Below are 24,167 nucleotides of genomic sequence, written 5' to 3' on the forward strand. Positions count from 1 at the left end.
ACTAATAAAGCAGTAAAATGGGTAATAGGCTTACTTAAGGGGAAGTTAAGAGGCGAATGAAGGCTTTAATGTGTGCTGCAATTTTTAGGGGGAAAAAAACATTTTTGTTGTCTAGCCCAAGTTGGAAATGATGAGAGGTATTAGTAGTTGATGATGAAATGGATGAGGGAGGGGTGAATATTTAAACTGGGATGGAATGGCACTTACAATTTGTTTGGTTGAGGTGAAAACAAGAGGGAGACAAAAGTGGAGAGAAACACATTTTCTCTTGTTTGGTTGGAAGTGGAAATTAAAGAGAAAATTGGTGGTTTCGAGTATTTCCATCCGGGCCCACCAAATTACAATCTCTCCAAATCGAAGAGAAAATAGGGAGAGAAAATGAGTCTTCAACCATCATTACCTAACTACCCTTCTCTTCACTATTGGAGCTAAAGTGTAACTACTCATGAATATTGTTTCGACCAAGTTGCAACATTAATGTTGTTGTCTTCATCAAGCTGGGTCATTTTATTGTTGAGTGATGTTGCATTGCAATTAACATTCACTAAAGCTTGTTTTTGTTTTTGGCAAGCTAGTTTACTAAGGTTCTTTGACTAAATTTCTTGAGGGAAAAAGAAAATATAACAAAGGGAATAATGGGGAGAGAGGTGTAACAAGGAAAAAGGCATGCATGTGGACCTTTTCCCACATTCACACGTGTATGGCGGCATATGATGGCCTAATGCTTTACCTTTCATATATATATATATATATATATAGTGAGTTAGGAGGTAGAGAGTGTTAGGACATAATAGAGGGTGTCAGAAGATTATGGGAACTAGTTAAGAAAATATAACGCTAAAAAAATATAGAAAATTACTTGAAAGCATGGAATAGAACAAATAACTAGATACAACAAGCTGGTCGATATTATTAGATTCGACAGACTCTTTATATAAATCATAAGAATTTCTGAAGGAGGCTATGGTTTGCCTTTACAATGATACAAAGTAGTTATTTATAGACTACGAAACTCAAAACAAATTTAGATACAATAGCTTTACATAAGTAGATATTTTTCGTAGATAATCTGACTGGCTTGTGGCAACAGTATAAATCTTTGTAGATAATTTTCGTAGTCTAAGTACACTAAGCTTGAGTCTTGGTGTACTTAGTTTACATGAACTCAAGAGACTTAGTTTCCATTGTAAGCATTTTTAGAGATATTTTTCGTAGATAATCTGACTGGCTTGTGGCAGCAGTATAAATCTTTTCCTCAAACCTTATAGCAATTTTCCTGAGTTCATGTAATCCCTCTTGGCCAGAAACAGGGAGATGCCTCTTCAAAGTTTCCATTCTATACACAAAAGGAGATACTCTTATTATGTTACTGACCATACAGGTGCGATTAAGCTATTAAAGAAAATAAGTCCCAAGTTGGTAAACTATGCTGATAGTGCGGAACTTAAAGCAACAAAATGTGAAAAGAAACCACATAAAATTTCAAGATTTTTTTTTTTTTGATAAGTAAATAAAATTTCATGAAATTTTAAAAATATGAACAAAAACTTGATTGTTCAAGGTTCACTATGGTAACTCTGTCAACAGAAAATGTTTTCCTAGTCAACCAACTTGGTACCTTGCTTTCCATATATTAGACCCCCAAGTGTTCCTCAACGAGTTGTATTCCTAGCACTTTATTTGGGTGATGCATTCAGGTGTTTTGTTTCCAACTCCTAATATAGCACTACTAGTTCTTGTAGTCAACTCCCATGATACGACATTTGCTTTCAATGTCATATCCAATTCTTATACTTGTAGATGCATTTGTCATATTTTCGAGAAATTTTATTTTTATTCATATGAGGATCATCAACACTTACCACAAGCCTTTCTGACATTACTTTGAATATTTGTTATCTTCTTTTTCCAGTTATGCCCTTCCTCAGTTTTTTCTAATAATTAACTGCAGTAAAATATTGGTTATGGTATGAAAAGCTACTATGAACACATTCTTTATCAAGCTCATATATAGAATGAGTAGCTAAGCACGGACACTTTATTTGAGGTACCATAACCGTGTCATAACAGTGCCCTATCTGCTGTCTCATGTTATAATTTTTCAAAAATTGCTCATATCATCATATTGTACCCACACTCGTGTCCATGCATCCTAGATGAGTAGAGAGACACAAGTCCTACCAGCCAGATCACAAATACAGGCCTAACAGAAATGTTAAAGCGAAAAACGCATTCCATATATAAGCTTGATAAACCAGAGCCACCAACAATTGCTAGGAGGCACCAATTTTGAAGGCTTGTGCTTGGAAAATTTTGTCATACCAATTACCAAACACTTGAAAAATGTTTTTCTGTAAAATGTTTTCCAAAGAAAATACTTTGTTGTAAAAAATTTTACGTTTGAAACATTTTACAGTGAAACAAACAAAGCATTAATTCAGTCATACACAATATTCAAAATGTCAAACGAAAGAAAATGAGAAACCAAGCATATAAAGACTCAAGCTTAGTGTTTAGAATAGCTTTGTTTTTTTCACTACTTTATTTTGTTTAAAATGTTTATTATTTAAAAGTACAGGAGTACTCGGAAAAATGAAAGGCTTTCAAAATCTGTACCTATGAAATAAGTTGGCTTCTTTCCATTTTTGAACCTAACCAAACAGGGTAACAAGTGTGTATGTTACTGCTTATTTTGGTGAGTTATTTCCCCCAACTTGTTAGATAAAATTTTATAGAGCATTACTTTTTTTTTCTTAGTATAGCTAATTAAATCCTTAATACTTAAAACGGATAGCAATTTTAAAAGTAAGCAATCTAAAATGGAAATTTAGTCTTTCACATGATTACTGGTTGTGCTGGACCTATTCTTATGTTAAAGTAGGCTACTAATGTCACCACATTGGGATGCTTTACATCTACGCAATATCCCAAAAGGACAAATTACAATTAGAGCTCCCACATACTTGCGCACTTTCAATGTGATATTCATTGCAGTTCTACTACATAGCGCCCTCACAATCTTGATGGGGGTCTCAAAGCATTACTTTTCGGTGCAAACTGCAGGCTAGCTTTTCAGTTAAACTGTGTTCTTGAATGTGTGTGGCATTGAAAATGAAGATTGTACCCTAGCTCTATATTTGGGTGATGCACTCAAGTCTTTTTGTTTCCAACTCATAATATAGCATTATTAGCCCTTGTAGTCAACTCCCATGATACAATACTTCCTTTCAATGTCATATCTGATTCTTTTTTTTTTTTGATAAGTAATAAAGATTCATTGATATCAAAAAGAGAGACACACCAAGTACACAGGGGTGAACAAATCAAAAACAAACATTACAAAAATCAAATAAATCCAAAATAGAAGAAAAATGATGGTTTGTCCACACAGAGAACCAATCAAGTAAGGTTCTGAAAAGAAGAAGCTTGAGATCAGGCATGGAACACTCCTTATCTTCAAAACACCTACTATTTCTCTCTTTCTAAATGTACTACATCAAACAATGAGGAACAACCATTCATATATCTCCATTACGATGGTGACCAAAACGACATTGCCAACAAGCATAAAGCCCAACAACAAACATTGGCATAACTCAACAAACTCCAAATAAACTAAAAACCATATCCCATAACTCCAAAGCAACCTGGCAATGAAGGAATAGATGGTCAACAGTTTCACTATTACACTTGCACATATAACACCAATCCAAAATGCAAACTTTTCTTTTCCTTAAGTTGTCAATTGTCAGACATTTCCTCAAGGCTGGGGTCCATATAAAGAAAGCCACTCTAGAGGGAATCTTTTGCTTCCAAATGTTTTTCCAAGGGAAAAACTGCTCCCTATGGCCAACTAGAAGATGGTAGTAAGCACTAACCGTGAACCCCTTAGTCTTACAAGGCAACCAACATCTCTTATCCTCCCCAATCCCCCTTACAGGAGTGCAATAAATGGTATTGATGAAGCTCCTGAAAGCTTCCAATTCACGATTATGCACCTTCCTACAAAACTGAAACTCCCAATGGAGGCCTCCATTGGTGAACCTCATTAGATCCACCACACTTGCCTCTTTGCTACGACAAATCCTATTTAATTCAGGATAGCGGTCTGCAAGAGAAAAAGTTCCACACCAACGATCTAGCCAAAACTGCACTTTTAATCCATCTCCAATATCATACAGAATAAACTGAGATAAAAAGTGCCACCCCCTTCTAATATTTTTCCACAAACTGACTCCATAAGGACCAGAGAAAGAGCTATAACACCAACCACCCCAATCACAACCATACTTCAACTCTATCACTTGACGCTATAGAGTATCCCTTTCTTGCCCAAATCTCTATAACCACTTCCCTAATAAAGCTACATTGAAAGTTCTCAGGTTCCTAATCCCTAATCCACCCGAAGAAAGTGGAGAACACACCGTAGACCAATCAACCAGATGAAATTTGGGCTCATCTCCTAGGCCACCCCACAAAAAGTCCCGCTAAAGTCTTGCAATTCGATTTGCCATAGAAGCAGGAATAGGGAATAAAGAAAGAAAATAAGTAGGAAGATTTGAGAGAGTACTTTTAATTAAAGTAACTCTACCTCCCTTGGATAAATATAATTTTTTCCAACCTGCTAATTTTCTTTCCATCTTCCCTAGAATTGGATTCCAAATTGACTTATCCTTAAATTTTGCCCCCAAAGGGCTGTGTCTGGTCTGAAGGTAAATTTGGGTAAGTCTGAACTAGTGGCTGTGGGGGCTATTCATAACATGGATCTTTTGGTGGCTGTCTTAAGGCTGCAAGCAAGGGTCTCTCCCAATGAGCACCATACAGAGAATCAACAATTGATCAATATTAGAATCACAAAAAATTAGAGTATCATCAACAAAAAGGACATGGGAAACCATCAAAGATCTTCCAGTAGAAACACCTACACTAAAACTTGACAAACGAACTTCATGGACAGCCTTATCCAACATTCTACCGGCAGCTTCCACAACCAACACAAATAACAAGGGGGACAAAGGATCACCTTGCCGCAACCCCCTTGAACTTCCAAAAAACCCATGGGAAGTACCATTTATAAGGATAGAAAAACGAACCGCTGATAAACAAAAAGAAATCCATCACCTCCACTTATCAGAAAATCCACAATGCTCAAGCGAGAAAGAAATCCCCAGTTCACATGATCAAAGGCTTTCTCAATGTCCAATTTACATAACAACCTTGGTTGACTAGACTTCAATCTACTATCAAGACATCCATTAGCAATAAGAATGGAATCAAGAATCTGCCTATTTAGGACAAAGGAATTCTGGGGAGCTGAGATGATCTCTCCTAAAACCATGCAAAGATGAGTAGCCAAAACTTAAGCAAGAATTTTATAAACCCCCCCAACAAGGCTGATAGGCCGAAAGTCCTTCACATCCACTACTGCAGCTTTTTTTGGAATGAGAACAATGAAGGTTGCATTCAAGCTTTTTTCAAACTGACCTGTAACATGGAAATGGTGGAACACAGCCATGATGTCTAATTTGAGAATCCCCTAGCAGGCTTGAAATAAAGCCATCAAAAAACCGTCAAGCCCAGGAGATTTGTCTCCATTAAATTCCTTGATGACTTCAAAAATCTCAGTTTCCTCAAAAGGTCTCTTTAACCAATCCACATTATCCCCTGAAATCCTTGGAAAATCCAATACATCCTAGAAAGGATGCTGCTCTTGCTGCTTAGAGTATAGGTTCATATAGAATTGTACAATATGGTCAGCAATCCTATCCTGGTTGGAAGACAAAACCCCATCAATCATAAGGTTTTCAATACAATTATTTCTTCTATTAGAATTAGTCATCCTATGAAAAAACCTCATATTGGAATCACCCTCCTTTAAAAACAACACTTTGGACTTTTGCCTCCAGCTAATCTCCTCTAACAAGGCTGCCTTCTCAAGATCGACGCGAAAGGTTGCTTTTTCCAATTTTTCCTCCTCTGTTAGAAGTTGATTATCCTCTTTTACATCTAGAGCATTCTACTTGCTCCATAATTGCTGTTTCTTGACTGTGATATTGCCAAAATCTGTTTCATTCCACTTCTTTAGGTCCGATTTTAGAGCAGTCAACTTCTTGGCAAGAATGTAACTAGGAGTCCCTTGAAAATGGTAATTCTCCCACCAAGACTTCACCTTATCTTAAAACCCCTCCGCCTTCAACTACATATTCTCAAAACAAAAAGGAATTCGCCCTCTTTGATGACTCCCACTCTCCAAAAGAATTGGGAAGTGATCGGATAACACTCTAGGAAGCCTTTTTCGGGAGAAATGAGAGAAGTAATCTACCAAAACCGGAGAGGAGAAACTAATCTATTCTAGAGGCTGAGGTGGAGTTAGACCATGTGAAAAGGCCTCCCTCGTAGATGCATTGCCAAATTTCCCAGGATATTTATTTTTCTTCATATGAGGATCATCTACACTTATCACATGCCTTTCTGACATTATTTTGAATATTTGTTTTCATCCTTCCAGTTATGCCGTTCATTTTTTTTTTTTAAATTAACTAATTGCAATAAAGTACTGGTTATGGTATAAAAAGCTACTACAAGTACACACTTTTATCAAGCTCATATATGGAATGAAAGCAAAAGTCCCATCAGCAAGCCAAAGCACAAATGCAGGCCTAACAGCAATATTTAAAAACCAAACATTGCAGTTACACACAATATTCAAAATGTTGAATGTAGAGTTAGTCAAACAAAAGACAATGAGAATCTAAGTGTATGCAGACTCAAGCTTCGTGTTTAGAAATAGTTTTTATTTTTTTTTCATTAGCTTATTTTGTTTAAAATGTTTATTATATGAAAGAATAGTTGTACATAGAAAATGTGAGGCTTCCAAAAGATGTACTTATGAAATAAGCTAACTTATTTCCATTTTTAAGGCTAACCAAACAGGGTAATAATTGTGTGTTTCTTACTGCTTATTTTGGCTAGTTTATTTCCCAGCTTGTCTTTACTTTTTTTTCTAAGTAAAGCTAATTAAAAAAACCTTTCATATTAAAATGGGTGCACTATTAAAAATAAGCTATCCGAAATGGAAATTTAATCTTTCACATGCTGAACCTAGTTTTATGTGAAAGGAAGAAGTATTTGTCAAAACCCTAGGATTTTTTTTTGGTATGGACGCATGTTGAGTCTAACATCAAGAATGAAATATGAAGATACTATTGTCGGCACATTGAGATTCATTAGTCACATCTGTGTGATAAACCAAAAGGACTAGTTATAATTAGAGTTCCTACCATACTGGCACGCTCAAAAGGAAGGAGTATTTGTGGTAATCCCTAAGATTTTTTGCACGTTGTATGGACATGTGTTGAGCATTATGTCAAGAATAAATTAGGTCTATCTGGGCTATATATAAATACAAATGAGTAGTACATGGAGCTACTATTGCCACCACATGCAGATTCATTACTCACATCTATGTGATACCCAAACAAACTAGCTATAATCAGAGCTCCTGCCATACTTACGTACTTAACATAAATGTTATATTCATTGCACTCTTACTGCATAGCACCCTCACAATCTTAATGGGGTCTTACAACATGACCCTTCAGATCAAAACTAGTTTTTGAGTTAAACTCTATGTTGTTGAATGCATGGCATCAAAAGTGAAGATTAAGCAGTTAGGTTCTAATCCCCTCCAAAAAAATGAATAACCTGACCAGTTAAGCTAATGAATAGGATGTAAGGGGAATCAAAAAAAGAAAAAGAAAATGAAAGCTATTATAAGTTCATTTTTAACCATCAGACCCAAACACAACCTGTAAAGCTGTACCAGGTTTGTTACCACTTATTTTAATGAGTTTATTTCCCCTTGCTTTTTTAGGAACAATTTTTAAGAGCATTACTTTTTTTGACCTTAGTATAGCTGATTAAAACCTTACTTATTAAAACAGGCTGCACTTTTAAAAATAAGCTATCTGAAATAGAAATTTACTCTTTCACATGATTAATGGGTTGTGATGGGCCTAGTTTCATGTTAAAGGAAGGAGTATATGTGGTAACAACCCCTATGATTTTGATGAAGTTGTATGTACACATGCTGAGTTAGACATTGAGAATGTACTATGCCAATCTGGACTATATATAAATGAGTACAGGGGGATGCATCAGTAACATCTGTGTTATATCTGAAAAGAACTAGCAATAATTAGAGCTCCTGTGTTATCGTTACGTGTGATATATCAAAAGGACTAGTTATAATTAAAGCTCCGGCGTTCTCGTGCGCTTCCAATTCATGAGGATAACTAAGCTGACACAACAGGGTGATGTGATGTTCATAGCACTCCCTAGTCCCTACTACACTCACAAAAACCTTTGATCAAAGCATTAAGTATACAGACTAGTATTTTTTTTTTTTCCCCAGTTAAACTCTGTATTCTTAAATGTTTGTGGCATCAAAAAGTGAAGATTTTGCTGTAAAGTTCTCTAATTTCCACCAAAAAATTCAATAACTTGATCAATTAAGCTAATGAATAAATTCAATTTGATCAGATTCGGACCCAAACACAACCTGTAAACATAAATTTGTAAAACAAAAACAAAAAGCAAAAGCAAAAGCAAAACCATAAATTTAAGGAAAAGAGAGAGAGAGAGAGAGAGAGAGAGAGGAAAATTACATTTTGTTTATGATTCTTTGACGAGAATCGGGCTGTAATTGGCTCCGCCAATCAACAGAATCCATGTCAGCTTCTCCACCGCCGCCTCCAGGAACTCCAACGCCGCCACCTCCACCACTGCCTACAAAAGGACATTGAGATGGATTTGGCCTCCAATTATTGCTATCCATGTTGATCTAAATTTTGTAACCGAAATTCCAACCACCAAATTTGTATAAAAATAATGAAAATCGGTAATAAGACCTAGGCAGAAATGAAAGAGAAGGACATAACTTTATATATATATATATATATATGAACTCCAATTTTGAGATTAAAATAGAGTGATGATGAGGAGGCAAAGTCTAATTTATGGGAGGATTATTAATTCATAAATAAAAGGTTGAAGAGTTTCAGGCAGAAAGGATTTTGAGAGATAGAATTGATCGATTGAATTGAGAGAGAGAGAGAGGAATATATAGAGATGTATGTCATGTCATATCATGTTTGGGGTTGTTTTTGGGAAAGTTGGATTCTTTTTTCTAAAATGAACTTGTTGTGGCAAGTGTTTTATAACAAAATCTACCACTATTGAGTAATTATTATGATTGCAGTTACGGGCCTGTTTGGGCACACACAAAATGAGGTAATGATAACCTTCTTCATTACTAGTTATATTTTGAAATTTTATTTCTTTTATAATAAAAAAAGACATTTAAAAAAATAAAAGAAAAAGGGTAGTATTTCATCTCATAACTTGTATAGTATAATATCAAGAAATTTTACTAACAAAACAAATAAACCTCCATGCAAAATGATAATAGTACATTGTCTCTCAGTCGATTTTTTCTAGAAAAATAGGGATTCAAAACTCTCTTTCTCATTTAGACATATTTGGTTAAAAAGTTGGTTGTATGATGAGATATACAATTTCACTCATCATTTGAGGTAAAAATCTCATATATGACTATAAAGAGTGATTGTAAAGGTGATTTATTTGAGGTAAAAGTCATGGGCATTTCTAGACAATTTTTATGAAAAGCTAGATATATCTTAATAAACCCTTGTATAAGTCAAATTCTAAACTATTTAAAACCCTAGGCGTATGGTTTTAAATAGTTTAGTTAAAAAAAGCCCTAGGGGGAGGGCCCTAAAAGCAATTAAAAAAAAAAAAAACAATTTGTGAAACACCTTTACTTTTTTTTTTATAACTCCCTCCCCCCTCTTAACACAATGCTAAAAAAAACACTACAATATTTCTAGTTTGATTGGTTAGGATCCAATCATAAACAACTAATTACAGTAATTGAAATATCATCATCATTTATATATACAATTAATAACATGATTCTTTATTTGAGTTTCATCATTTTGCACACTAAAATATTCTTACACAAATTCTTTAACCCTCTAAAATGCCTCCTATCTTTTAGTTAAATAATTTTAAATTTAAAAAAAACAAACGGTTAAAAGAGTAATTTGCTATTTTTTTTTAAATTCCAAAGTTTTAGGCTTTTTCCTTTATCTTCTCCAATCTAAATTATCATTTTTGATTTTCAATTCAAAATTTTAAACTTTTATCAACAACCTGGTAGAGAAAGATTCTAAAAATTAGGACATTATTTCTATCTCACTTTTAAATGACACTTAGGCCAAAATAAAAAAGAGTCACGTCGCATGCACAAAGCGCGTGTGATGAGGCTAGTTTCAAATAACGTTTAATCTCTTTAAAAACAACTATTGGAGTCGATTTTGGAATGGAAAATTTAAATGAACTTGAGCCTATAAACCTACGTTCGAAAGTGTGTGTGTGTGTGTGTGTATAAAAGAGAGTTAAGCCCACCACACACTAGGCACTCCAATTGAAAAATGGAAGCAAATGTTGCATCACTGCATTGTGGAGAAATACACAAGACACAATCACAAAGGAGAATATTAAAAAATATTTATTTATTATTGTTATTATGATCACCAAATAATGAGCATAACAAAGGGATTGGTAAAGGAGGGGGTTATTTGCACCGTGACACACCTTAGAGCACCTATGAAATATGATGCTTCTTATATCAGAAGATTGGATTCAAGCTTGGAAGAGTTAATGAGGTTGATGAGGTAGGTAAAATCCAGCCCATAAATGCAATAGTTTGGTGACAATGTTTTATAGCAAGTCTGGGGCATTAATTCCTAATATTCACACATTGAACGTTTGACAATGTGTTAAATGTGCACGTGTTACAAAGGTAAGGTGTGTGTGTGTGTGAATCTTTTTTCTTATTTTTATTTTATGGAGTTGTCACCAATTATTGGTTTTGTTCTAAGTGTGATTCGTCACCTATTTGTCTAATTTGTTTTAATTACCTTATTAACTAAAACTAATTCAAGGGTTCTTAAATTAATTAAGGTAACCAAAGTCTCAAACCAAAGATTCTTGGACTTGAAAATTCGGTTATAGGTGGGAAAGGTGTTAAATACCCTACATTGCTTATCAAAAGAAGAGCACCTTATTTTAATTTAATCACAACATTCGTATTTTAGAAAGATAAATAGAATACTTGGCATTTGTTTTTGAAAAAGTTTTTTACAAAACAATACATATACATAATATCTTATTTACATATCTAAATAACATGCGAATATTATTGCAAAGATTAATTTACAAGCAAACATGTGAGTATATATAAAAAATATGTGAAAATTAAAATGCAAAAAGGTAAATATATATAACTAGCATGTGAGTATTATATTTATTATGTATCAAGCATGTGAATGTATGATACTGTACAACATAAAAGAAAGGAAGGGAGAGGAAACATATCACATTATGCATTTAGAGTAATAAGCCAAGTTTATTCTCCAAGTTTCACTCCTATGCACAAACACAATAAACCAAAATGGTTAGTGTAGGAAGGAGAGGGATATGTTAGCTTGATTACATACCATCAATTTAATTAAAAAGAATCATGGATACATATCAACCTCTTTAAAAATTGTGCAAAAAAGAAATTGATTGAAAAAAAAAAAAAGATAGAAAACACCATTTACTTACATTTGAAAAGATGAGTATTGTCCTTTGGAAAACATCATGACTTTTTGGAAAAATTCTCATTTTAAAACAAAGGGAATTTTGGGAAAAGGGACTTTGAAAAAGGGATTCTCTTTTGAAATTTTATGAAAAGAAGGCTTTAGAGGGGAAAACATAAAGAAAGAGCAATTTTATATTTTAAAAAAGATATATTTTTATGCACTTTAGAAACCATATCCAAGATTAAAATCAAAACTATTCAAGAAAAGGGATTTGTTTTAAGAAAATTGTTTCCATGTTTTAGAAAAAAGAAAAAAAAAAGAAAAGGAAAAGAAAAAGAAAAGAAAAGATGGTTTTGGTCCTTTTGGAAGTAAAAATCCATGGTTTCTGTTTATTTTTTAGAGAAGAGAGTTTTATTTTGACTTCTTAAGATTTAATTTGAAAATGGCACTTATTGAAGCTTTAAAAATGCTCCAATGGAAGGCTTTTTATTCAAGGGTGAACTTAAAATGTTTGTATCTTTTAAAGGCTTATTGAAAAGGGATGGTTATTGGAGTATTTTCTAACATTCTAACAACACATTTTTTAAGAGGTTTGCTTGAATCAAACTTCTCATTGTCTAGTGATTTAGGGTGAGAAGGAAAGAAGGGAAATAAATAGGGCTTAATGTAAAGACTTAAAGCAACAAAGGAATGTAAATACATACATACATATATATATATATATGTGGAATTTAAAAGCAATATATGAATTTAAAGACAAAGTAAATGAAATCTTCATTGAATAGAATTTGGCTTACCTCCAGTACTTTTTTAACTAGATAAGTCCTTTTATTTTAAATATACAATGGCAAGTGGTAGTGAGTTTTAATCTCTCCTTTTTATTTAATTAGTGGATGATGTGGCAGTTTTTTTTTTTTGATAAGTATGATGTGGCAGTTTTTATATGGCAGTTTTTATTAAAACAAAATGAGATTCCAGTTAAAAAAGTATTGGAGGTAAGCTAAACCCCTTGAATAAACCTTTACATCCATGGAAAATCAAATATGGTGGGGCATAAGGATAGACCTCCACTCACTATATTGATTTTGGTGTTAGAGATTAGTCTAAAAAGACCTACCTTAGCTAAATCTTTAAAATCATAGTCGAACCAAAATGGCGGTGTGCAAGGACTAATCTCCACTCACCATATTAGTGTAGGATATGAAGATTTATCAAGGTGTGAGGTTGATTTTTTCCTTTAAATCCATTAGATTTAATATGTCTATGTGCAAAAGAAGGTGAATACATTCACACATAGCATATGCTCATGTCAAGTATAAAGCAAAACACAACTATAAAAAAGGAATCCGTTCCTAAAGATATAGGTCCGTTTGTTTCACGTGATGCTGTGTAATTTTTTTTCAATTTCATTCAATAAAATAGGCCTCTGGGTTTGGATTCTCACAAAGAAAAAAAAACTATAAAAAAGGGAAAAAAAAAAAAGCAATAATTTAAATGAAATAAATTTAAAGTGCATAAATTAATTGACATAAATGTAAAAAGCTTGAAAAATAAATGACATAATGTAAAGAGTATAAAAGTAAATGACATAATGTGAAGAGCAAGAATTTAAATTACTTAAATTTAAAGAACATAAAAGTAAATGACATAAATATAAAAAGCAAGAATTTAAATGACTTAAATGTAAAGAACAATTTAAATGAATATAAAGTAAAAGGGTATATAAAAAGAGATTATATTCTGCAAAGATGTGTAGAACTTATATTTTACCTCTCCAATCCTAACATGCCACATCATCTTATCACATATTTAAGAATAAGCACAATCATATCCAATCAATTATAATACTCATATATAAATCTAACCAAATTGGGAGTTTATTGTGATGCTACTAGGTGTACTAGGATGTATTGAATTTAAGTAAAATGCTGATGTGGCAATCACTTATTAGATAGTGTAAAACATGGTTTTTACACCCCATTCTTACCAAATTCAGACTCATAAGAAAAATGAAAAAATTTATAGATTTAGAGAGTATTTACAACATAAAAATTAAATGGAGATGGAGCTAGAGTAGTAGCTACACTACCTTAGCTTTAAGAAGAACTTTGGAGACTCACCTATGGGTTTTGGAGGGTGAAAAATGAGAAAAAAGTGGGCTGGAGTTTCTATGTTTCAAGACTAGTATAGAAATAGAATAGAGAGTAAATAAATCTGGAGAGAATCCTAGACAGGTTGGATAAGGAGGGGAATTTTTGTGCTTTTTTCTTCATGATTTTTCCAAGGGAATAGGGGGTATCTATACAAAAAAAATGAGGGTAGTGGGATCCCCATGAGGGGTGCCCCCCCCCCCCCAGGGCAGGAGGCTCCCTATGAGGGATCTTGTTGCCACCTCATCTTTTTCTAAATGCTTATCCACTCTTCTATTTTCAATTTTCTGATTTTCCTTCTTTTTTGACCCTATTTTTGAGCTATTTTCTAGAGTCTTCAAGAGCTTGAAATTCTTTAAACATGATATTTATGGGAAGTTCTGAATGTCTAGTTTTCATAAGTTTATCATGTAATTTTGAGCTACGGTTGTCGAGATATTGCACTTGGAAGTGAGGTGACACAGTGTAGAAATCTAAATGGCACTTTTCTTCAAAAATTAATTCCTCTTAATCCAAAGGGGATATTGATCAAAATTCAATGTAGTCTAAGCCGTTCACATTCGGTTGTGGCTAAATTCTTACTGTCTATTTCGCAAAAAGGCCCAAAAATAGCTCTTTTATATTTTGAATTAGGATTGTTATGTTTTCTTGATATTTCATTCGTTTGAACTCCGATTTTGGCATGTGACTTATCTTGGTATGTAGTTGGGGGCGTCCCATAAAGCCCCCTCTATTTGGAACCTTGTATTAGAAAAAATTGAAAGAAAGTTAGCAGGTTGGAAGAAGTTGTATTTGTCAAAAGACGGTAGACTGACAGTGCTTAAGCACGCTATCTTGCCTCCCTACATATTTCTTATCCCTTTTCACTATTCCTACATATGTGGCGAACAAAATTGAGAAGTTGCAAAGGGACTTCTTGTGGGGAGACTCTAAGACACATTTGTTGGGTTGGGACAAGGAGTGCATGCCTATGGCTAATGGCGGTTTCGGTATTAGGAAATTAACCACGTTCAATAAAGCCTTACTTGGAAAGTGGCTTTGGCATTTTGGGACCGAGAAAAATAGGCTGTGGAGGAGGGTGGTAGCTTCGAAATTTGGGGAAGATTGGGGGGGATGGATCTCTAAGTTGGGAAGGGGTGCTCATGGGTGTGGCCTATGGAGAAGTATTCGGAAGGGTTGGGAAATGTTTCGCAAAAATGTCCACTTTAAGGTTGGGGTGGGAAATAGAGTGAACTTCTGGACAGATAGGTGGTGTGGAGACCTTCCTCTCCAGTTGGCTTTTCCAATCTTGTACACTTTTGCTGCAAACAAAGAAGTCTCCGTAGAATCATCTTTGTTGTGCCAAGGAGAGGAGAATAGGAGAACTTGGGATGTTCGCTTCATTTGAGATCCTAACGATTGGGAGGCAGATGTGGTGATTGATTTCTTTCGATTCTTGGCACCCAATCAACCCCTTGTAACTGAGGGTGATCATATGAGATGGAAATTGACAAAGAGTGGGGATTTTACTATCCGCTCCTTTTATCACAAGCTTCATGGTTCTTCTTCCATTGTCTTTCCATGGAAATGTATTTGGAAGGTTAAGGCACCCCGATATGTCTCTTTTTTTGTTTGGACGGCGGCATGGGATAAGATTCTCACAGGAGATAATTTGAGGCTTAAGGGCTATGACTTCGTTGATTGGTGTATTATGTATCGGTGCTGCAGGGAGATAATGGATCACTTGTTGTTACATTATGGAAAGGCTTATCAGTTGTGGTGCTTTGTCTACAGAACTTTCGGGATTTCATGGGTCTCCTCTGGCATGGTGTCAAATCACCTTTTCAGCTGGTGGAATTGGTTGGGAAAACATTCATCTCACATTTGGAATTTAATTCCATTGTGTCTGATGTGGTGTGTTTGAAGGGAACGCAATCGACGAACTTTGAGGATTTGGATAGATCCGATGACCAAATGCTCGCTCTCTTTTCTGGTTCCCTTTTTGATTGGGCTAGGGCTTGGGAACTCACATCTAGTGATTCTCTCCCACTCTTCCTTAGTTCTCTTCTTCTTTGTTCTTAATGTTTTTATTCTCCTATGTTTGTTCTTTTCTTTCTTTTCTTGTACGTTTTGTTTTGCTAGTGCTTATTTGCATTTAGCAGTTTATTGAATATACTTGCTTCTTACCTATAAAAAAAAAAAAAAAAATTATCATGTCAGCTTCTCCACCGCCGCCTCCAGGAACTCCAACGCCGCCACTCCACCACTGCCTACAAAAGGACATTGAGATGGATTTGGCCTCCAATTATTGCTATCCATGTTGATCTAAATTTTGTAACCGAAATTCCAACCACCAAATTTGTATAAAAATAATGAAAATCGGTAATAAGACCTAGGCAGAAATGAAAGAGAAGGACATAACTTTATATATATATATATATATATATGAACTCCAATTTTGAGATTAAAATAGAGTGATGCTGAGGAGGCAAAGTCTAATTTATGGGAGGATTATTAATTCATAAATAAAAGGTTGAAGAGTTTCAGGCAGAAAGGATTTTGAGAGATAGAATTGATCGATTGAATTGAGAGAGAGAGAGAGGAATATATAGAGATGTATGTCATGTCATATCATGTTTGGGTTGTTTTGGGAAAGTTGGATTCTTTTTTCTAAAATGAACTTGTTGTGGCAAGTGTTTTATAACAAAATCTACCACTATTGAGTAATTATTATGATTGCAGTTACGGGCCTGTTTGGGCACACACAAAATGAGGTAATGATAACCTTCTTCATTACTAGTTATATTTTGAAATTTTATTTCTTTTATAATAAAAAAAGACATTTAAAAAAATAAAAGAAAAAGGGTAGTATTTCATCTCATAACTTGTATAGTATAATATCAAGAAATTTTACTAACAAAACAAATAAACCTCCATGCAAAATGATAATAGTACATTGTCTCTCAGTCGATTTTTTCTAGAAAAATAGGGATTCAAAACTCTCTTTCTCATTTAGACATATTTGGTTAAAAAGTTGGTTGTATGATGAGATATACAATTTCACTCATCATTTGAGGTAAAAATCTCATATATGACTATAAAGAGTGATTGTAAAGGTGATTTATTTGAGGTAAAAGTCATGGGCATTTCTAGACAATTTTTATGAAAAGCTAGATATATCTTAATAAACCCTTGTATAAGTCAAATTCTAAACTATTTAAAACCCTAGGCGTATGGTTTTAAATAGTTTAGTTAAAAAAAGCCCTAGGGGGAGGGCCCTAAAAGCAATTAAAAAAAAAAAAACAATTTGTGAAACACCTTTACTTTTTTTTTTATAACTCCCTCCCCCTCTTAACACAATGCTAAAAAAAACACTACAATATTTCTAGTTTGATTGGTTAGGATCCAATCATAAACAACTAATTACAGTAATTGAAATATCATCATCATTTATATATACAATTAATAACATGATTCTTTATTTGAGTTTCATCATTTTGCACACTAAAATATTCTTACACAAATTCTTTAACCCTCTAAAATGCCTCCTATCTTTTAGTTAAATAATTTTAAATTTAAAAAAAACAAACGGTTAAAAGAGTAATTTGCTATTTTTTTTTAAATTCCAAAGTTTTAGGCTTTTTCCTTTATCTTCTCCAATCTAAATTATCATTTTTGATTTTCAATTCAAAATTTTAAACTTTTATCAACAACCTGGTAGAGAAAGATTCTAAAAATTAGGACATTATTTCTATCTCACTTTTAAATGACACTTAGGCCAAAATAAAAAAGAGTCACGTCGCATGCACAAAGCGCGTGTGATGAGGCTAGTTTCAAATAACGTTTAATCTCTTTAAAAACAACTATTGGAGTCGATTTTGGAATGGAAAATTTAAATGAACTTGAGCCTATAAACCTACGTTCGAAAGTGTGTGTGTGTGTGTGTGTATAAAAGAGAGTTAAGCCCACCACACACTAGGCACCCCAATTGAAAAATGGAAGCAAATGTTGCATCACTGCATTGTGGAGAAATACACAAGACACAATCACAAAGGAGAATATTAAAAAATATTTATTTATTATTGTTATTATGATCACCAAATAATGAGCATAACAAAGGGATTGGTAAAGGAGGGGGTTATTTGCACCGTGACACACCTTAGAGCACCTATGAAATATGATGCTTCTTATATCAGAAGATTGGATTCAAGCTTGGAAGAGTTAATGAGGTTGATGAGGTAGGTAAAATCCAGCCCATAAATGCAATAGTTTGGTGACAATGTTTTATAGCAAGTCTGGGGCATTAATTCCTAATATTCACACATTGAACGTTTGACAATGTGTTAAATGTGCACGTGTTACAAAGGTAAGGTGTGTGTGTGTGTGAATCTTTTTTCTTATTTTTATTTTATGGAGTTGTCACCAATTATTGGTTTTGTTCTAAGTGTGATTCGTCACCTATTTGTCTAATTTGTTTTAATTACCTTATTAACTAAAACTAATTCAAGGGTTCTTAAATTAATTAAGGTAACCAAAGTCTCAAACCAAAGATTCTTGGACTTGAAAATTCGGTTATAGGTGGGAAAGGTGTTAAATACCCTACATTGCTTATCAAAAGAAGAGCACCTTATTTTAATTTAATCACAACATTCGTATTTTAGAAAGATAAATAGAATACTTGGCATTTGTTTTTGAAAAAGTTTTTTACAAAACAATACATATACATAATATCTTATTTACATATCTAAATAACATGCGAATATTATTGCAAAGATTAATTTACAAGCAAACATGTGAGTATATATAAAAAATATGTGAAAATTAAAATGCAAAAAGGTAAATATATATAACTAGCATGTGAGTATTATATTTATTATGTATCAAGCATGTGAATGTATGATACTGTACAACATAAAAGAAAGGAAGGGAGAGGAAACATATCACATTATGCATTTAGAGTAATAAGCCAAGTTTATTCTCCAAGTTTCACTCCTATGCACAAACACAATAAACCAAAATGGTTAGTGTAGGAAGGAGAGGGATATGTTAGCTTGATTACATACCATCAATTTAATTAAAAAGAATCATGGATACATATCAACCTCTTTAAAAATTGTGCAAAAAGAAATTGATTGAAAAAAAAAAAAAGATAGAAAACACCATTTACTTACATTTGAAAAGATGAGTATTGTCCTTTGGAAACATCATGACTTTTTGGAAAAATTCTCATTTTAAAACAAAGGGAATTTTGGGAAAAGGGACTTTGAAAAAGGGATTCTCTTTTGAAATTTTATGAAAAGAAGGCTTTAGAGGGGAAAACATAAAGAAAGAGCAATTTTATATTTTAAAAAAGATATATTTTTATGCACTTTAGAAACCATATCCAAGATTAAAATCAAAACTATTCAAGAAAAGGGATTTGTTTTAAGAAAATTGTTTCCATGTTTTAGAAAAAAGAAAAAAAAAGAAAAGGAAAAGAAAAAGAAAAGAAAAGATGGTTTTGGTCCTTTTGGAAGTAAAAATCCATGGTTTCTGTTTATTTTTTAGAGAAGAGAGTTTTATTTTGACTTCTTAAGATTTAATTTGAAAATGGCACTTATTGAAGCTTTAAAAATGCTCCAATGGAAGGCTTTTTATTCAAGGGTGAACTTAAAATGTTTGTATCTTTTAAAGGCTTATTGAAAAGGGATGGTTATTGGAGTATTTTCTAACATTCTAACAACACATTTTTTAAGAGGTTTGCTTGAATCAAACTTCTCATTGTCTAGTGATTTAGGGTGAGAAGGAAAGAAGGGAAATAAATAGGGCTTAATGTAAAGACTTAAAGCAACAAAGGAATGTAAATACATACATACATATATATATATATATGTGGAATTTAAAAGCAATATATGAATTTAAAGACAAAGTAAATGAAATCTTCATTGAATAGAATTTGGCTTACCTCCAGTACTTTTTTAACTAGATAAGTCCTTTTATTTTAAATATACAATGGCAAGTGGTAGTGAGTTTTAATCTCTCCTTTTTATTTAATTAGTGGATGATGTGGCAGTTTTTTTTTTTTGATAAGTATGATGTGGCAGTTTTTATATGGCAGTTTTTATTAAAACAAAATGAGATTCCAGTTAAAAAAGTATTGGAGGTAAGCTAAACCCTTGAATAAACCTTTACATCCATGGAAAATCAAATATGGTGGGGCATAAGGATAGACCTCCACTCACTATATTGATTTTGGTGTTAGAGATTAGTCTAAAAAGACCTACCTTAGCTAAATCTTTAAAATCATAGTCGAACCAAAATGGCGGTGTGCAAGGACTAATCTCCACTCACCATATTAGTGTAGGATATGAAGATTTATCAAGGTGTGAGGTTGATTTTTTCCTTTAAATCCATTAGATTTAATATGTCTATGTGCAAAAGAAGGTGAATACATTCACACATAGCATATGCTCATGTCAAGTATAAAGCAAAACACAACTATAAAAAGGAATCCGTTCCTAAAGATATAGGTCCGTTTGTTTCACGTGATGCTGTGTAATTTTTTTTCAATTTCATTCAATAAAATAGGCCTCTGGGTTTGGATTCTCACAAAGAAAAAAAAACTATAAAAAAGGGAAAAAAAAAAAAAGCAATAATTTAAATGAAATAAATTTAAAGTGCATAAATTAATTGACATAAATGTAAAAAGCTTGAAAAATAAATGACATAATGTAAAGAGTATAAAAGTAAATGACATAATGTGAAGAGCAAGAATTTAAATTACTTAAATTTAAAGAACATAAAAGTAAATGACATAAATATAAAAAGCAAGAATTTAAATGACTTAAATGTAAAGAACAATTTAAATGAATATAAAGTAAAAGGGTATATAAAAAGAGATTATATTCTGCAAAGATGTGTAGAACTTATATTTTACCTCTCCAATCCTAACATGCCACATCATCTTATCACATATTTAAGAATAAGCACAATCATATCCAATCAATTTTTTTTTTTTTAAATTAACGAACTGCAATAAAATACTGGTTATGGTATAAAAAGCTACTACAAGTACACAATTTTATCAAGCTCATCTATGGAATGAAAGCACAAGTCCCATCAGCAAGCCAGAGCACAGATAGAGGCCTAACAGCAATATTTAAAAACCAAACATTTCAGTTACATTCAATATTCAAAATGTTGAATGTAGAGTTAGTCAAACAAAAGACAATGAGAATTAAGCATATGAAGACTCGAGCTTTGTGGTTAGAAATAGTTTTTCTTTCTTTTTTTCTTTTTTTTCATTAGCTTATTTTGTTTAAAATGTTTCTTATATGAAAGTATAGTTGTACACAGAAAATGTTAGGCTTCCAAAAGCTGTACTTATGAAATAAGCTAACTTATTTCCCTTTTTAAGGCTAACCAAACAGGGTAATAATTGTGTGTTTCTTACTGCTTATTTTGGCTAGTTTATTTCCCCAGCTTGTTTAGGTATAATTATTTTAGAGCGTTACTTTTTTTCTAATTATAGCTAATTAAAAAAACCTTTCATATTAAAACTGGTGCACTACTAAAAATAAGCTCTTCGAAATGGAAACTTACTCTTTCACATGCTGAACCTAGTTTTATGTGAAAGGAAGGAGTATTTGTCGTAACCCTAGGATTTTTTTTTTTGGGGGGTATGGACGCGTGTTGAGTCTAACATCAAGAATGAAATATGAAGATACTATTGTCAGCACATGGGGATTCGTTAGTCACATCTGCATGATAAACCAAAAGGACTAGTTATAATTAGAGCTCCCGCCATATTGGCACGCTCAAAAGGAAGGAGTATTTGTGGTAACCCCTAGGATTTTTTGCATGTTGTGTGGACATGTGTTGAGTCTTACGCCGAGAATAAATTAGGTCTATCTGGGCGATATATAAATACAATTGAATAGTACATGGAGCTACTATTGCTACCAAATGCAGATTCATTACTCACATCCATGTGATATCCCAAATGAACTAGTTATAATCAGAGCTCCTGCCATACTTACGTACTCAATGTAAATGTTATATTCATTGCACTCTTACTGCATAGAGCCCTCACAATCTTAATGGGGTCTTACAACATGACCCTTCAGATCAAAACTAGTTTTTGAGTTAAACTCTACGTTGTTGAATGCATGGCATCAAAATTGTAGATTAAGCAGTTAGGTTCTAATCCCCTCCAAAAAAATGAATAACTTAACCAGTTAAGCTAATGAATAGGATGTAAGGGGAATCAAAAAAAGAAAAAGAAAATGAAAGCTATTATAAGTTCATTTTTAACCATCATACCCAAACACAACCCGTAAAGCTGTACCAGGTTTATTACTGGTTATTTTAATGAGTTTATTTCCCCTTGCTTGTTTAGGAACAATTTTTAAGAGCATTACTTTTTTTGACCTCAGTATAGCTAATTAAAACTTTACTTATTAAAACAGGCCGCACTTTTAAAAATAAGCTATCTGAAACGGAAATTTACTCTTTCACATGATTAATGGGGTGTGATGGGCCTAGTTTCATGTTAAAGGAAGGAGTACATGTGGTAACAACCCCTATGATTTTGATGAAGTTTTATGTACGCATGCTGAGTTTGACATTAAGAATGTACTATGCCAATCTGGACTATATATAAATGAGTACATGGGGATGCATCAGTAACATCTGTGTTATATACGAAAAGAAGTAGCTATAATTAGAGCTCCTGCACTATCGTCACATAACTAATTAAAGGACTAGTTATAATTAAAGCTCTGGTGTTCTAGCACGCTCCCAATTCATGAGGATAACTAAGCTGACACAATAGGGTGATGTGATGTTCATAGCACTCCCTAGTCCCTACTACACACAGGACTCACAAAAACCTTTGATCAAAGCATTACTCTTGAGTATACAGACTAGAATTTTTTTTCAGTTAAACTCTGTATTCTTAAATGTTTGTGGCATCAAAAAGTGAAGATTTTGCTGTAAAGTTCTCTAATTTCCACCAAAAAAGTCAATAACTTGATCAATTAAGCTAGTGAATAAATTCAATTTTATCAGATTCGGACCCAAACACAACCCGTAAACATAAATATGTAAAACAAAAACAAAAAGCAAAAGCAAAACCATAAATTTAAGAAAGAGAGAGAGAGAGAGAGAGAGGAAAATTACATTTTGTTGACGATTCTTTGACGAGAATCGGGCCGCAATTGGCTCCGCCAATCTTCGAAGAATCTTTGACGAATCTGTACTAAGAAATTGAGTCCTAAACCGTTTAACCTCCTGCACCTGTAAAAGTTCGTTGCTTACATCAATCAGTTACATCAGATTCAAAATTCAAAAGCAACCCATCAATATCAGGTATTTTACTACGTTTAAAAAAAAAAAAAAGTCTTTAATGTTTTTCACATGTCGGAATTTATTTTTCATAAGGAAGAAGAGAAGGACGTACGTGAGGAGAACCTTGGCGAAATCGAAGGGGCAAGTGGCGGAGGAGCTAAGTTTGCAGAGAATGGAAATGACGAGATCGTCCGGCAAGGAATCGAACAAGTCACGCTTTCCAGCGATATCAGAAGAATTCCGGCTTCTTTTCCGGTAACTAACTTGTTCGGCGGCGAAATCTCTCCTACGCTTCACAACTCTCATGTTCTTGTCTTCAGAAACTCTAGGGTAACAAAGCCCACTTCTTGTTCTCATATCTCTCTAAATCTCTCTCTATCTAATTGAAAATCTTATCTTTTGATAACAAAGTGAGCGTTTGGATTTGTGTTTTCTCCTCACGTTTAGTGTTTGCGTTTTATTAACGCTAGGATCCACGCTACCTTGTAAAACGAAATAAAAGCGTTTTTTATTTTTTATTTTTTTATTTGATGCGCGCGTTTTAGCTTTCAGAGTTGCATTTTTCTTGCATTATTCTTCGGTTTTGTCTCTATTTAAATATTTAAATATAAGGATGTATAAGTATTTTTGAACTAAAAAAATAAAGAATTCAAACAGAAAAAATCCTTTAAATAATAATATAAAAGAAATATTAAAAACGAATTTTACGGTACTATTTACTTATTTAAAAATTATTTTGATATAATGTTTTCAGTTTTCAGCAAAATAAGCTAGATTATACTTATCTTTTTAGAGACGTTATTTGAAACTAACCTTAAATATTTCTAGTTTTGATTGGTTGGGATCCAATCATAAAACTAATTACAATAATTGAAATCTTCATCATCATTTATATATACTATTAATAACAAAATTCTTTATTTGGGTTTCATCATTTTGCACACTAAAATATTCTCATACAAATTCTTTAACTCTCTAAAATGCTTCATATCTTCTAGTTAAATAATTTTAAATTTAAAAAACACAAACAGTTAAAAGAGTA

The 24,167-nt window shown here is 33.0% G+C and overlaps 1 protein-coding gene across 2 annotated transcripts; it reads right to left on the minus strand.

The window, feature by feature from the left end:
* Positions 1 to 886: 886 nt before the first annotated feature.
* On the minus strand, positions 887 to 23,604 carry LOC112038370 (uncharacterized). Of its 2 annotated transcripts, XM_065765960.1 has the most exons (3): positions 23,238 to 23,604; positions 22,958 to 23,074; positions 887 to 1,336 (listed from the first exon to the last, which is right to left on the minus strand). In XM_065765960.1, exons 1-3 carry the CDS (start codon positions 23,480 to 23,482, stop codon positions 1,156 to 1,158), a joined length of 543 nt encoding a protein of 180 aa, XP_065622032.1. In that variant the 5' UTR covers positions 23,483 to 23,604; the 3' UTR covers positions 887 to 1,155. The 2 variants fall into 2 exon arrangements, 1 of the variants encoding a protein (XP_065622032.1); XR_010625962.1 differs by lacking the exons at positions 22,958 to 23,074; positions 23,238 to 23,604 and adding an exon at positions 8,667 to 16,001.
* Between the last annotated feature and the right edge of the window lie 563 nt (positions 23,605 to 24,167).

Source organism: Quercus suber, unplaced genomic scaffold (assembly GCF_002906115.3).
Source record: "Quercus suber isolate HL8 unplaced genomic scaffold, Cork oak 2.0 scaffold_667, whole genome shotgun sequence".
Taxonomy (NCBI): Eukaryota; Viridiplantae; Streptophyta; class Magnoliopsida; order Fagales; family Fagaceae; genus Quercus; species Quercus suber.

Bases quoted from the DNA above. Each gene is read 5' to 3' on its own strand.
- LOC112038370 (XM_065765960.1), bottom strand. From the start codon at position 23,482: ATGAGAACAAGAAGTGGGCTTTGTTACCCTAGAGTTTCTGAAGACAAG. The intron at 23,075-23,237 runs GTACGTCCTTCT...GAACTTTTACAG, and splicing joins TTCGCCAAGGTTCTCCTCAC to GTGCAGGAGGTTAAACGGTT. The intron at 1,337-22,957 runs GTAATTTTCCTC...TTTTGTGTATAG, and splicing joins CAAAGAATCGTCAACAAAAT to AATGGAAACTTTGAAGAGGC.